The sequence below is a fragment of the Monodon monoceros genome, unplaced genomic scaffold (assembly GCF_005190385.1).
Source record: "Monodon monoceros isolate NGI ecotype Baffin Bay Population unplaced genomic scaffold, NGI_Narwhal_1 Super_Scaffold_1, whole genome shotgun sequence".
NCBI classification, from domain to species: Eukaryota; Metazoa; Chordata; class Mammalia; order Artiodactyla; family Monodontidae; genus Monodon; species Monodon monoceros.
Genome location: NW_021703765.1, coordinates 81,325,737 through 81,339,890, shown reverse-complemented (window position 1 = coordinate 81,339,890; position 14,154 = coordinate 81,325,737). Strand labels below are relative to the sequence as shown.

The 14,154-nt window shown below is 58.8% G+C and overlaps 1 protein-coding gene across 3 annotated transcripts; it reads right to left on the bottom strand.

Moving 5' to 3' along the window:
* Positions 1-271: 271 nt before the first annotated feature.
* Positions 272-14,123, bottom strand: LOC114899002 (refilin-A). 3 transcript variants are annotated; one of them, XM_029229319.1, is made up of 4 exons: positions 13,917-13,956; positions 12,131-12,208; positions 3,223-3,332; positions 272-1,824 (listed from the first exon to the last, which is right to left on the bottom strand). In XM_029229319.1, exons 3-4 carry the CDS (start codon positions 3,294-3,296, stop codon positions 1,491-1,493), a joined length of 408 nt encoding a protein of 135 aa, XP_029085152.1. In that variant the 5' UTR covers positions 3,297-3,332; positions 12,131-12,208; positions 13,917-13,956; the 3' UTR covers positions 272-1,490. The 3 variants fall into 3 exon arrangements, with proteins under 3 accessions (XP_029085152.1, XP_029085143.1, XP_029085161.1); XM_029229310.1 differs by lacking the exon at positions 12,131-12,208 and having other exon boundaries at positions 13,917-14,123; XM_029229328.1 differs by lacking the exons at positions 12,131-12,208; positions 13,917-13,956 and adding an exon at positions 7,026-7,050.
* Positions 14,124-14,154: the final 31 nt, after the last annotated feature.

Genomic DNA, 14,154 nt, shown 5'->3' with positions numbered 1-14,154 from the left:
CAAACATGCAGATTCCCGGGACCCTCCCCGGAGTCAGACCCAAGTCCCTGGGCCTCTGCATTTATTACCTAGCTCCTGGGTGGGGCTGGCGCACTCAGGCTGTCTACAGGGATCAGGTAAGGGGCACAGGGCTCTCTCTGAGCCTTCCAAGTGTCTCCCTGTCCCCTGTGCGCAGTGGGGAGGGACCATGGGCCTATGAAGACCAGTCCCACCCACGGTGGGGTCTGAGGGTCTCAGAAACATGGAAGAGGGAGTCTCTTCGAGTCTGCACGTTTTATTAAGATGATCAATCGATTCTTAAGTTATTTCTTTGTTAATCAGAAAGCATCTCTGTGGCGAGAACAGGCACAGTCTGTAGATATAAAAATATATCAGTCACTTCGCCTCTCCTGAACGCTAGCTCCGAGCCGCCCCTCCCCGCAGCGAGGGAGCTAAAGCCCCGTCTTGGGGGGATGCCAGAGGAGCGGCGGGGCAGCCTCCACCTGCTGGGTCCAATCAGGTCTGAAGGCATCTCCATGGCCACGCTGCGGGCTTCTGGGGCATTGGTGGCAGGCAGCCCCAGGCCGTGGCCCCAGCACCCACGTATCCTGGCTCTTCCCAGGGAGCACAAGGGTCTCCCGTCTTCCTCCCCCGACCTTGCACGTGTGTGGTGAACCCTGTTGCACTGGCCACTGTAGGAACAGGAGGCCTGAACGAGGGCAGCTGGACCCCACGGAATCTGAAAGCTGACAGCTGGCCAGGAGCCGCGGGCAGGTGGCAGTGGTCATTTCCAACGGCTTAGACGCCTCCCCTTGGCACCTGGCTCAAGGGCTCTGACGGTCCAGAGTCCTGGTCCTGAAGGTGTCAGGACAGAGGTTAGCAGGATGCCCTGCGGGTGAGGCTCCGGACACAGAGCTCAAAGGCCTCGGTGCTGACGGGCTATGCCCTCCATCCTCCACACTGGGGCACGGGCACTGGGACAGCGCGGGCAGGGGTCCTCCAGGCCGCTCCCCACACACAACCCACAACCAGCCCTGGCAGCGTTGCCGGCTTTCGCCCAGCCTCCCGGCTCACCGTCCACCAGAGGTTGCTGGGCTATGGCTCTGGGCATCCAGCTGCACACATGTGAAAGGCCTGCTCTGGAAACAGCCCTCTCCAGGGGCGGCGGGTGTCTGGATGGCACCCTTCTACCCTCCCACGTGGCCTGGGAGCCGGGGTTGGTGGGGGGCCCCCCGGCCAAGGCCGGGCCGGACGCCTCAGTCCTGCCGGCGTTCGGGGTGTCCACCGCTTCAAGGGCAGCCAGGGCCAACACACCTTCTTCTCTCCCAGGCTGTCGGGGCGGGCACCGCCTACCCACCTGCCCCCGCCCCGGGCTCCTCGGGAAAGCCAGGCCCACGCTGCCTCACCGGGTAGCTGCTGAGAAAGCGGCTGCGGCGCGGGCAAGACACAGCCCGGGGTCCCTCCCGATCGTGGAGCCCGTGCTCCGGCCGCCGCGGGGGCCGGGCTGCCGGTCAGAGCGGCGCGGGGCCCAGCAGGCCGGGCCCGGGGCGCGGGCACAGCTGCAGCTGCACGCTGGCCGTGAACCAGCGGCGGGGCCGGCCCAGGCTGAGGTGCAAGGTGGTGCGGAAGGAGCTGCGGGCGCGCTTGGGGAAGATGATGGTGGTGCTGCGGAAGCGCAGGGCGCGCGGCCGCGGCTCCAGGGTCAGCTGGCTGCGGTAGCTGCGCCACGTGCAGTTAGGCGCGGCCACGATCGTCTCGCTGTAGGCCGTGACCGTGGGCACCGGCGCGTAGAAGACCTTGTCCCGGAAGTGCTTCTCCGAGGCGTACTTGACCTCGGAATTGCAGCTGCGGGGGAGGGCGGGAGCACGGGGGTGAGGCCCGGATGCGGCAGCCAGGTCACCGTCCCGCGTGGGCGGGTTGGGGGGGGGGGGCAGTGCGAACACGGAACGGCCTGGGCTCTTCCGAAATTACCAGGTCAAAAGGGCAAGGAAGGGCTGAGGGACCCAGCTGGCTTGGAGGAAACTCGAGAGACGGGACGGTTAAATGCCGCACGTGACGCCGGCGGGATCCTGAACTGGGATAAAAATAGGCCATAAAAGGACATTTGGGGACAGTGGGCGGGACTGGACCAGGCAGTGGCCGTGTTTCAGCTTTAGCTGGCTCGGTTTTGACAAGTGCACTGTCATTATGTGAGAGGATGTCCCTGTCCTTAGGAAGGACACCAGCCGGAGTTACTTAGAGGTTCAAGGTCACGGTGTCACTAACATCCTCTCAAACGGGTCAGAAGGAAGTTTCGTTTACGTAGAACGAGACAGTGAGCATATTCAAGCCAATGGAAAGAGCCAATGAATCTGTCTAACGGGGGTTCCCTGTACTCTTCCTGCAACTTTCCTTAAGTTTGAAATGTTATCAAAATGAGTTCCCCCCCAGTAGCCGCAGCACCTCTAGGTGAGTGACCCTCCTTACGCGTGACCAACTGGGCAGTGCTCATCACACTGGAAGGAAAAGCTCCGGGGAGGGGCGTGGGGACTTCACCTGTCTCCCTCCCCGCTGCACCCCACAGGTGACCCGCGTGGGAAGGGAAGCAGGGGTCCCTAGAGCCCAGGCAGCTCGCATCCACCCTGGCTGGGGCCTCTGTAATAAAAACTAAAAAGGAGAGCTCTTTGGGAAGAAAAACTTTTAAAGGGGACCTGTTTGTCTCCTGGGACCCTATCCAGAGGTGAAGCGGGAGGAGGTAGTGGGTCCCACACCCCTGGGCAGGCCGGGGCGACGTGGACAAATCCATCCTGAGCGTCCCAGGGATACGCGGATGAGACCCACGGACCCTAGACTCCACCTTCTGGAAGCCCGATCCCCAGAAGCCCTCCGAGGAGGGCAGATGGCTGGGGGAAAGCTCCCGGTGGGGTGGCCTTAACTCAGAAGTGCAGGTGCCACCTGAGACGTCCTACACGTGGGAGGGCACCTAATACACATTCAGGGCAATGGCTCCCCGGAGGAAAAAGGGGCAAATTCAAAATAAAACCCAGCCAGGTTGGGGGCGAAGGTCAGTGTGGAAATGGTTGCATGTGGGCCGGGGAAGGCTGGAGAGGTGACAGGGAAGGCCACCTGGGGATAGAGTCTCTTCAAATCACGGATATGCCTCCTCGGGGAGCAGCACGCGGAGGGGCTGCCTAGAGGGAGGGGAGCCTGCTGAGTGCCCCAGCCTGGCCACCCCGCCCCACCCGGCCCAGCTGCCCCACTCACCGGATCTCGGGCGTGGGTTCTGGGTTCACCTCAATGCTCTCCCCAAAGAACACGGGCAGCATCCGGGGCCTCATCTCTCGCGCCGGGGTGCTCGGGGGGAGGGGGAGGGGCTGTGGGGAGAGCCAGGGACACAGGGTCACGTGAGCAGCCCTTTGGCACTGCAACCTCAGCTCCCCGCCAGGCACAAGGGTTGCCCCACACCACTCCAGTCCTGGTTTTCTGGAAGCCTGTTTTGCGGGGTCCATCGGGAAGCCCACCCCAGCGTCCCTCTGTGGAATCCAAGCACTCTGATGCCCACGGCTCCCCACCCAGCCACCGGCCTGCCCCTCAGTTCCTGGGCATCTCAATAAGGGGACGTGGTAACGGCCTCTTTCTACAACGCCCAGCCCACCCGAGCCCCAGGAGCCAGGCTCAGAGCCCTGTAGAACTGAGACCCCTCTCAGGGAGCCCCTGAGCCTAAGCCTCACAAGCTGCACCCCTGGGTGACACGTCAGGTAGGAGCTCTGCGAGGGACTGAAAACCGTGCTCATCGAGGGACGAGTTCCCGGCGCTTCTTGGTGCATGGCTGTGGGCCCCTCATTCAGATCCTTCACAGGCTTTCCCTGTCCTCGCCTGGACGAGGAGAGATCACAGCAGCTATGCTTTTTGAGCGCTAACCGCACCGGTCGTTGCTCTGAGCACTCCATGTATCCATACATTCGATCACGGGAGGGTGCTGTTACTAGCATCCCCATTTTATAGATGCTGAAACTGAGGCCCAGGGTGGCCAAGTAACTTGCCTGAGGCCACACAGCTAGGAAGATGCAGAGCTGGGGTTGGAACCCTGGCGGTCTGGCTCCAGAGTCTGCGCCCTCACCCATGTTCCCCGGCTGCCTCTCAGGTCCACGGGATGGGTGCTGCAGCCCCAAGACCTGTCCTGTCACCTCCTGCTCGGAGCAAGCTTGCCCTCACACACAGGATCAGGGCGCTTCCCACACAGGCCTCTGTCCATATATCCATATATCTTTCACTCGCCTTGGCCACGGCCCAGGCTGCCTCTGTGCAGCCTGGTTTATGCTGTTCCCTGTACTAGGAACGTCCTTCCCTTTTCTTCTCACTTGGTCCGTCCAGGGTGACAACACAGGCACCAGCTCCCTTGTCTTCCCCCAACATCCTCTGAGGGGTTCCTGGAGCTCCCACCTGCTGGTCTCCATTGCTGTGACCCCTTTGTGTGTCACCCCCAGACCATGAGCTCCTTAAGATTCAGGACCTGATGACCTCTCTGGCCCCAGGGCCTGGCACCTCGCAGACCCCATGGTGTCCAAAGGCAGGACCTCACACGTGCAAAGCAGCGCCCTGCTCCCCTTCCACCTCTCCCCGCCGTCCTGTGAGCCCTTGGGCCAGGCCCACACCTGTCTTCAAATCCTCTCTCAGCCTATGGACATGGTCACCGCAGCCCCCTCCTCAGCTGATCACAGCGTCCCCAGAACAGGGGCCGAGGAAGGACCACAGGAAGAAAAGATCTAAGACTTGAGGAAAGAGAGGGTTCTCCATAGGCCCCCAGCAGCTGTCGTCAAGCTGTCCCATCTCTCCCTTGCTGGGCACGGCAGGTGGAATAATGGCCCCCCAAATGTGCATGTCCTAATCCCCAGAACCTGGGAGTGCGTGACCTTACAGGGCAAAAGGGACTTTGCACATGTGGTTAAGGATCTTGAGATGGGGAGGCTGTCCTGGAGTATCCAGTGGGCCCCCAATGTCTTCACAAGGGGTCCTTATAAGTGAAAGAGGGAGGCAGGGGGGTCAGAGTCAGAAAGAAATTGAGGACATTATGCTGCTGCCTTAAGGGTGGACGGGGCCAGGAGCCAAAGACTGTGGACAGCCTCTAGAAGGCGGGAAAGGCGAGAATTCTCACCTAGAGCATCCAGAGGGGATGCCTTGCCAAAATCCTTGCTTTTAGCCCGTGAAAGCTGTTTTAGATTTCTAACCTTTGGAACTGTAAGATATTAAATCTGTGTTGTTTTAACCCACTATGCGTGGGGTCATTTGTTAGAGCAGCGACAGGAAGCTAATACACCATGTGACCCAGCAAACAACTCCCCTCTCGGGGCTGCAGCCTCCTGGGCCCCGAAGTGGGGCCACAGGAGCACCCGCCTCCCAGGCCGCAGTCACGACAATGATTCAAAGTGTGTGAATGTGTGGGACAGGGCCCGGCACGGGGCAAGCGCCACATAAAGTCTTGTATAAAAGTCTCAGAATACGGAGAAAAGGCTTGTATTCTGCGTGCTTTTCACAAAGGCTTGAGGGGTGATGCCTGGTGCGGGGGGGTCCTCTCAGGAGAGAGAGGTACAATCCACACTCTTTTTAACCTTGAGACAACCCTGCTCCTACCTTGAAGAAGCAAGTGCACATCATTCAGGCGCTTTAAATTTAAAAATAAAATAGTGATGGAAATTCCCAGGCGGTCCAGTGGTTAGGACTCCACACTTTCACTGCCATGGCCCGAGTTCAATCCCTGGTTGGGGAACTAAGATGCCAAGAGCCGCGCGGTGTGGCCAAAAATTTAAAAATATATAAGTTAAAAAAAAATCAAACAGTGACAAGATATAGGCACTTCTGGTATCCTCTGTGGCTCTGTGAAATCGGCACCGGCCTCAGCTGTAAAACTCCATGATTTGATGCTCATAAAAATCATACTCTCTCCCCGCAAGGCTATCTGAAGCGTGAAGTATGGCGCTTTCCCAAATGTGTGCAGGGGTTTGCTGAGCACCTACTGTGCGCCAGGCCCTGTGTGAGTCGGATGAGGCACAGTGCCTCCCAGGGCTCTTCTTGTGGACACCGAAGAGGAGAGAGGATGAGGCAGGCGTGTGAGGGGCTATGGACATGGGTGCTAAGGTTTTGGGAGGTGTCTCTAGGTGGAAGGGCCGGAGGGAGGGAGGGGCAGCCTGCTACTGGTCTCCATCCCCCCACCCCACCCCCAAGAAAGAACAATTCCCAAGCTCATGGGCAGGGAGGGCTTCCTTAGGAGGCAAAGCCTTCGGTGCAGAGCTGGGTACCACCATCCTTCTCGGGTCCCCCTGAGCCTCCTGGCACAGCCCCAGTGCACATTTGGGGCCCCATTCTGGCCGGATCTCACTCCCCACACTGGCTGCCAGCAGAGGGGACAAGGCCGACCTCACAGACTAGGCCAGGAAGCTGGAGCTCTGGGCACCGTTTTCCAAAGGGCCCTGGTGGAAAACAGCTAAAATCTGCCCCACCTGGGAACACGATACAAGAGAGAGAGGAAGCCTCTGAAAATCCAGACGCAGGCTGGCATCCAGGGGCCCCGGGGGCGACGAGACAGCTCAGGCAGTCGCTGCCGAGGCCTGAGGCTGCCCCCGCAGGGCTCCAGGGACCAGTGGCAGTTCCGGCCGTCCCACAGCCGCCGGCCTCCGGAAGCTCAGAGCCCAGTCTTGCAGCTGCAGCGGTGTTTTAACATCAACATGGCAGCGCTGCGCGCGGAGCCCAGCCAGCCCCGGGAGCCGGCCAGGAAGGCACACCGCTGGCCCTGCAACGGCAGCCCTCCAGCCACGCTGGACTCACATTCCCATCGGAGCCGCCGGCGTGGGAGGCGGGCTGAGGACGGGGCTTGGGCTCCAGCTCCCAGGGGACCCCCTGCTGCTGCCGCTGCACCTGATGGCCTGGCCTGGGCCACCTGGAGCAAAGAAAGCTCCCAGGCGCCCTGCTCCCCTCACCGCCCCCCAACCCTGGGGCAGCCACATCCCAGCTCGTTTCCCCAAAGGCCCTGGTGCTTGCTTCCCTCTGGAGAGGACCCGTCGAGAACCCACCTGTGCCAGCCACCTGCGCACAGTGCCTCAGTTTGCTCGTCTGTTCGAGGAGACTGATGCCCGGCCGCGAGCTGGCTGGTGTCCTCGGGTCCCCTCGCAGCCCTGGGCTGCAGGGGCAGGGGAAGGCACGGGGAAGCTGAGAGCTGAAGGCCAGACCCCAGACTCCCAGATGCCCACCCTGGGATGGCGACACAGCTGGGCCAGCCTCCAGCCCCCAGCTCCTTCTAGGGACCAGGAGAGCCCTGTTCTAGCCTGGGGAGGGGGCTGGTCTGGCTCCCTGGTCTCCTGGGCAGGCAGGGGGTGTGTGCAGGGACCAGGGAGTGCTTCTGAGAGAGTGGGACCCAGAGAACAGCGGGCTGCCCTCCGCCTACCATGCCCCGCCCCCCACCACCGCCTCACCCAGTGATTCACACGCCTTCCCTGGAGCTGCCGGGTGAGGATACATACTCCACGCCTGGAAGTAAAAATACACCCCGGCGTCTGGAGAGCTCCCCCTTCCTGGCTGTGGTACAGGGCACGGCCCACAGGACGGCAAAGAAAGATAAGTCCTCCGTCGTGAGAGCTCCGTGCCGCGCGGTGACAGCCCAGCCCCACCGGGGGTCCGGGCCTGGCTGGCAGTGACAGGTAGGGATGGCGCAGTGCTGCGACACACGGCGGTCCCCCACCTGCCACCGCACAGGACGTGGCTGAAGCCACGTGTGACCCACAGAACCTTCCGCTTAGGGAGCATCAAGCCCCCATCAGTGGAGGGTAAGTGGCAGGAGGAAGGGTCCGGGGAGACCCCACACTGACATGGGAGAGGGGCGTCCTCACCAAAGCCACAGGGAACCTTTGTAAGGGCCTAAACAGCCTTTCTCAGGCCACTGGCCTCACTGGCGGGGGATGGCTTCAACCACGATTGGAATTAAACTGAGTATCTTCGGCGTGTTTGGGGATTTGAGACCGAAAGCTCCCATGCTGGGCTAAGGGGACGCTGACCTGCACCCGTGAGGAAAGTGATCCAAGGAGGGACATTTAAGCCCCAAGAATTCTTATCCTTTTTATGAAAGGCTTCGGGTATTGGTGGCAAATCCTGGGGTGAGGGGAGGGACTCCAAAAGGCTCGTTGCACAACACGGCACGACAGAGGCGGTGAGTGGGCCAGGCTCGGGGAGCCCAGGAGACCCCAAACAGCACAGGCGCAGGGTCTGGCACTCAGAGCAGTGAAACTGAGCAAACCCATACATCACAGGTCGGAGGCAGGGCTCAGGGACGGGCCTGCTCCCCAAGATGCCCTTGGGTGCCCGATGGACCCAAGCCAGCAGGATGGTGGTGGGTTGGTTTGTGGCCTCCACAAAGATATGTTCACGTCCTAATCCCCAGGACCTGTGAATGTGACCCTCTTTGGAAACAGGGTCTTTGCACATGTGATCAAGTTAAGATGCGGTCCCACTGGACGGGGGCGGGCCCTAATTCAACATGGCTGGTGTCCTTATAAAAAGAGGGAACTTTGGACACGGGACACACAGAGGGAAGAAGGCCACGGGGGAACGGAGGGAGAGATGGAGGGGTGCATCTCCAAGGTAAGGCACACCGAGGATGGCCGGCCACCACCAGAAGTTGGGACAGACACAAGGGATGGATTCTTCCCTAGAGCCTTCGGAGGGAATATGGCCCTGCTGACACCCGGATCTCAGACCTCAGGCCTCTTTGTACCGTATCTGTTTCCCCCACCCCACAGCAGGGAGGCCAGGAGTCCCAAGGGCACAAAGGACAGACCACGCCCACCCCAAGGAGAGTCCCTGTCAGTCCCTGCCTAGTGGCATTTTCCCAGGAAGGTGGCTCCTGTTCACTCCCTCGCCCCCAGAGCACCTGGCAGGGCATGGGCTTTAGTGTGACTAAAGCTACAGGTAGAACTTCTCACTCAGATGAGCCTTTCACAGAGACGCAAGGCTGTCAGACACGTTGCTGAATTTCCGCTGGAGGCCACTTCATCCAGGATTAAGCGGACGGGGGCTGAAAGGAGGCGCCAGGGTTTCTGGCCTCATGGCCTTCCTTTCCGCCAACAGGCTCCTCCCTCCGTGGCCTGACACACCTGCTTCTCTTGCACCTCAGCTTGCTCACAGGCATCTTCGCTGGTCAGGGACACACCGTGAGCCTGCAAGGGGGCCATGGGGGCTGACCCCTGTCTCCTCAGTTCACCTGTCCATCCATCCATCCATCCATCCATCCATCCATCCATCCATCCATCCATCCGTGTGTCCATCCATCCATCCATTCATCCATCGGTCCATTTATCCATCCATTTGTCCATCCATCCACCCATCCATCCTTCTGTCCATGCATGCGTTCATCTGTCCATCCTTCCATCTGCCCATCCATCCATCCACCTATCCATTTGTCCATCCACCTGTGCTTCCATCCTTCCTAATGCCGGGCACTAACTCCCTAAATTCCTAACTCCCTTCCCTCTCTGCCCTCACCCTTGGTTTCACCATCATAGACCAGAAACAGAGAAATGAGAAAATCCAGGTGTCCTGGGTTGGGGGCAGGGGTGGTGACAGCCAAGATCCTAAGAGTTGGCAGTGACAAAGATTTCCAAGAGCTGGGCAGCCCCGGGAGATTTTCGAGGATGGGCAAAGACAACCCACTCCCCACCACCAATTCTACCTGGTTCCGGCCCCAAGGGCTTCCCTCGGAATCTGGGTCCGGGGAACCAGCACCTCGTCCTTAGGGAAATTCCCCAGTGTGCCACTCGGACATACACTCGATGTGTAAACAAACCCCAGGAGATCAGATGGGGGTGACGGGGCAACGCACGATGGGACCCAGGCCACTGGCTTCTAGAGAACCCATATCCACATCTGAGGGGGTAACAGCTCAGATTGTCACCTCCAGTCACCACTCCACGGAGGGCCGAGCCCCTCATCTGCCACAGATGGGTGATCTGTCCTCATCTCACCCACCCCAGTGGTGGCTGTTCCCTCAAAGGTGCACCCCAGAGAAGACGGCTTGCGATCCCAAATGCCATCTGTGCTCTCCCTGAGGGTGGTAAGAGGGGACAGGGCTAGTTCCCTGAACTGGCCATGTTAACCTGGGGAGACGGGTATCTGCCACACACACTCACTCATCCTTCCTGGCAGCACGACCTCTCCCCACAGCTCCGTCAGGCAGGACGGGGAGGGGCGCAGGAAGGACATGGGGTGTTCCCTCAATCTGGAGCCGGAGGTCCAGGCCCCGAGAGCTCAAAGGTGACACAGACAGCGGCTGTCCTGTTCACAGCTGTATCCCTCGCCAGGCCTGGCTTAAATATTTGTGGGATGAATGCAGCTGACAGGCAAACCCTGGCTGGCCCGGCAGGCGGCCTTGGCTGTCCCGGTGTCCTGCAGGCGACCAGGGGCCCACTGCAGGGAGACAAGCCCTCCACAGAGCCTGTTCTGCACAGGCACTTCTCAGTCAAGTCTCTGATTTGGGTTTCTAATTTGGAGGGTCTGGGAGCTCATGAGACCTTTTTAAAAAATAAAAATAAAACAGTCACAAGTACATTTTGGAAAGACCAAATGGAATTTTACTTTCTGGCCTCAGCTTAGCCTACAAGTCCCTGCACTGCCCTCCACCAGCCTCACGGCTGCAACTCAACCACGCCTCAGGACCTTTGCACTTGCCATTCCCTTGGACTGACACACATTTCAGCCCTATGACCATAACGGCCACTCTCTCATGTTTTCTGGTTTCCATTAAGTGTCACTTCCCTGACCATCCAGTCTAAAGGAGCTCTACCTGAGCCCAGCTCTGTGTCTTACGGGCATTTAACAATCCACCTGGTGTTTTATCACATGTTTAAGTTGGTGACCGTCTCTCCCACTAGAATGCCAGTTCCACAAGGGCAGGGCCCCTGAACATCTTTTTCACCACTGTGTCACCCATGGCCCAAAACAGCACATGGCATATAGCAGGTGCTCAATAAGTACCGGTGGGACGAATGACCGATTCCTAGATCTTCCTTTGGTTTGGGAATTACCAGGAACGGTACCATCGTTGGTCCACAGAGTGGGCCAGAAGAAAACCTATGATCAAGTTAGGGTGGGGTTGAGGAATTCATTTACACCCAGCCTACTCCCCAGTGCCTTTTACGTCTTGGGGGGCAATGTCGCAGCCAGCCAGTTACCCTACATCCACGGGGTACTGCCCAGAAGTTAAGTCCAGCTTATTAAAACAAAGTGGGGGGAAATGGAGCCTCTTTCTAGAGGGTGAGCAAGTTTAACATGCACTTGCATCATAATAAATACGGTGACAAGCAAGCGAGGACCTCGGTGGCCAGGGGGCTGGGGACAGAACTGCAGCTCATCCCCCTGGCTGGGGTGTGCGCCACCAGTGTCGACCAGGAAGGGAGTGCTGGAAACTGGGTGTCAGAACAAAGATGCCTACCCCAGGCTGAACCCCAGGCCCACATGGTCTGACAGGTGCCATTAAGGGTGTGCCAGGGCAAAGCGGCCCTGCTTGCAGCCAGCCACTTGAAACCATCAACTCCAAAACGCAGAAGAGCAGCCGAAATTTTGCCTACATCTGCGCCTGGAAAGCATTGTCAGTGAGCCGCCCGCCGGCAGGGTTTTGTTAAACACCAGATTAGCAACATTTAACAGGAGTTAACCTGCGGGGGGTGGGGGGGATGGAGGCGGCCAGTGTGATGATAACTTAGGTGCCCGGGGCCCCAGCTGCAGGCCCCGGGGCTGAGAAGTGGCAACCATTCCCTCTCTTTTTATTAAAAGCAGCATTTCCAAATCCTGTAGGTTCAGAGGTATTTTGTTTCTTTAAAAAAAATCAAAACAAAACAACAACAACAACACTCAGGTAGTTAATTAGCTGCACAGTGAAAGGTAGGATCACGCAAGGTTCAAGGGTAGAGACTCCGGAGCCCAATTCCCTGGGTTCTAATCCAGCACCGCCACTTAGTTTAGGCAAGTCGCTAACCTCTGTGCCTCAGCTTCCCCCTCTGGGAAATGGGTGTAATAAGAGCACCTACATACTTCTTGGGACTACTGTGAAAATGAAATGAGTTGATGCAAGTAAAGAGTTTAGGACGGCTCCTAGCACCTGGGAAGGCTATCTAAATGCAGATGTCATTACCTGTGTGGAAACAGCCCCAGGTCTTGCCTTCAAGCCAAATTAGAAAGATCAGAGACAGCTCAGTTCCATACCTGGCATCTAGTTAGCAAGGAGGGGGAAAAAATAAAATCAACTAGGACAGCCAAGACAAGTAAGCCAGGCCCACTGTTCTTATGGCCGCCCCTGGCTGGCCTGGCCGGCAGGGAAGGCCTCCAAAAATCCTTCTATAAGGGGGATTCCGGGTCATCCAAAGAATAAAGGGGAAGGCTGGTTCCCTGTCCCTTTTCTCCAAGGCCCACTGTGTAGGACACCACAGGGATTTATTCCCAACGCGAGAGCTCAAATACCACCCCCTCCATTCAACTGTGCCAAGTCTGAGACACCCTTTCAGGAAAGCTGGTACGTTCAGACAGTGGGATCGATTTCACTGCCAACAGCCTGGGTCACATCTATCAATCCCTGGAAGTCCAGAACGCCTCTCCTACCCCCAGCCCACAAAAGAGAGACCGAAGTTCAAATTCAACGCATGATTTTGGTCTAAGCCAGCGGTTCCCAAACTCTGCTGCACATGGGGATAACCCGGGGAGGTTTTAAAAATCCTGATGTCCAGGTGGCAGGCTCTACCAATCAAATGACACTGTCTGGAGGTATGAGGTGGGCATGGATATTCTTGAAAGATCTCCAGGAGAGGGATTTCCCTGGTGGTCCAGTGGTTAAGACTCCACGTTCCCAATGCAGGGGGCCTGGGTTCGATCCCTGGTCGGGGAACTAGATCCCAGATGCCACAACTAAGAGTCCGCATGATGAAACTAAGACTTGATGCAGCCAAATAAATAAATACTTAAGAAAAAAAATCTCTGAGAGATTCCCGAGCCCACTCTAGTTTGGGACCCACTGGACCAAGGAGCAAGGGAGACACCAGTGACATTCCCATCAATAGGCCTGGAGGCAGGGGAACCATTCCTTTCTGCTCCTGGGAGGATTTCCAACTGGGGGGAAGCATTTACTGCCCTGTGAGGTACCAGGTGGGCATTGCCGGGGCCCCAGGAAAGCGGCACCGGGCTGCAGTCGTGCTAGGACACCCGGCAGAAACAACGTGAAGGCGTGCAGAGAGCCGCAGAACAGGGAAATGCCACTGGGATTGTTAGCAGACTCCGGATCTCAACTTGTCATTTCCTCAAGTCCAAAGGCGCCCGAGCCTGCCTGCCTGGCTCCCGCCTGCCGGGGAAGGGGTGCAGGGAACCCAGTCTCAGCCCAGCCACCAAGCTGGGTGACCCCCGGAGCCCACCTGAGGGCCCCACTAAGTCTGGCAAGAGGGAAAACTCTTGCGTCTCCTGCCCTGGGGTTCCAGCCTTCCCCAGGCACCGCCTCAGCTCCACGTCAACATACCTCAACACCCCGGGAAGGAAGGGCTCCTGTCTGCGTTTGGTTAAAAAAAAAAAAAAAAAAAAAAAGTCTTTCACGTTGGCAGCACAGGGGGAAGAGTAAACAGGGAACCTGGGTACACTGCTTCGGCCAGGGGCTCCAGCTCACCTAGCCTGAAGCCAGCCTCTTGGAGGATTTCGGACAGTCCTCAACCCCTGCTCTTTCACTGCTGACAGTAAGACAGACGATCACTCCTTAGGCCCACAGCCAGGGAGAGGGCTGCTGGGGTCAGGCCGGACCATCCCCACCTGCGGAGCGTGGCTGTCACTTGGCCACCTTCTTGGCTGGGGGGATGGCGGGGGGAACCCAGTCCCGGCTCCTGAAGTACCCCATCCGGGGGGCTGGCTCTGTTCCCGGTTTCTGCGCGAAGCCGCGTGCTTACCGCTTTGGCCTCGCCGGGTCCGGGGGCCTCCGAGGAGGCGCCAGAGGCCCCCGCGCGGGCGTCGAGGATGCCAGGCGCCAGGGAGTAGAAGGGCGGGCTGGGGCTGGGGCTGGGGGGCAGCCCGGAGTCAGGGCTGTCCAGCAAGCCCTCCCGGCTCTTCTCCTTGAGGCTCTCCTCCATGCCCTGCAGATGCAGGTGGCCCACCATGTCTGGGGGGCGCCGGGCGCGGGCCCCCGGC

Coding starts and splice junctions, on each gene's coding strand:
- LOC114899002 (XM_029229310.1), bottom strand. CDS start 14,123: ATGGTGGGCCACCTGCATCTGCAGGGCATGGAGGAGAGCCTCAAGGAG. Junction 3,333..13,916: donor GACCCGGCGAGGCCAAAGCG/GTAAGCACGCGG, acceptor CTCTCCCCACAG/CCCCTCCCCCTCCCCCCGAG. Junction 1,825..3,222: donor GAACCCACGCCCGAGATCCG/GTGAGTGGGGCA, acceptor CCTCCCCCGCAG/CTGCAATTCCGAGGTCAAGT.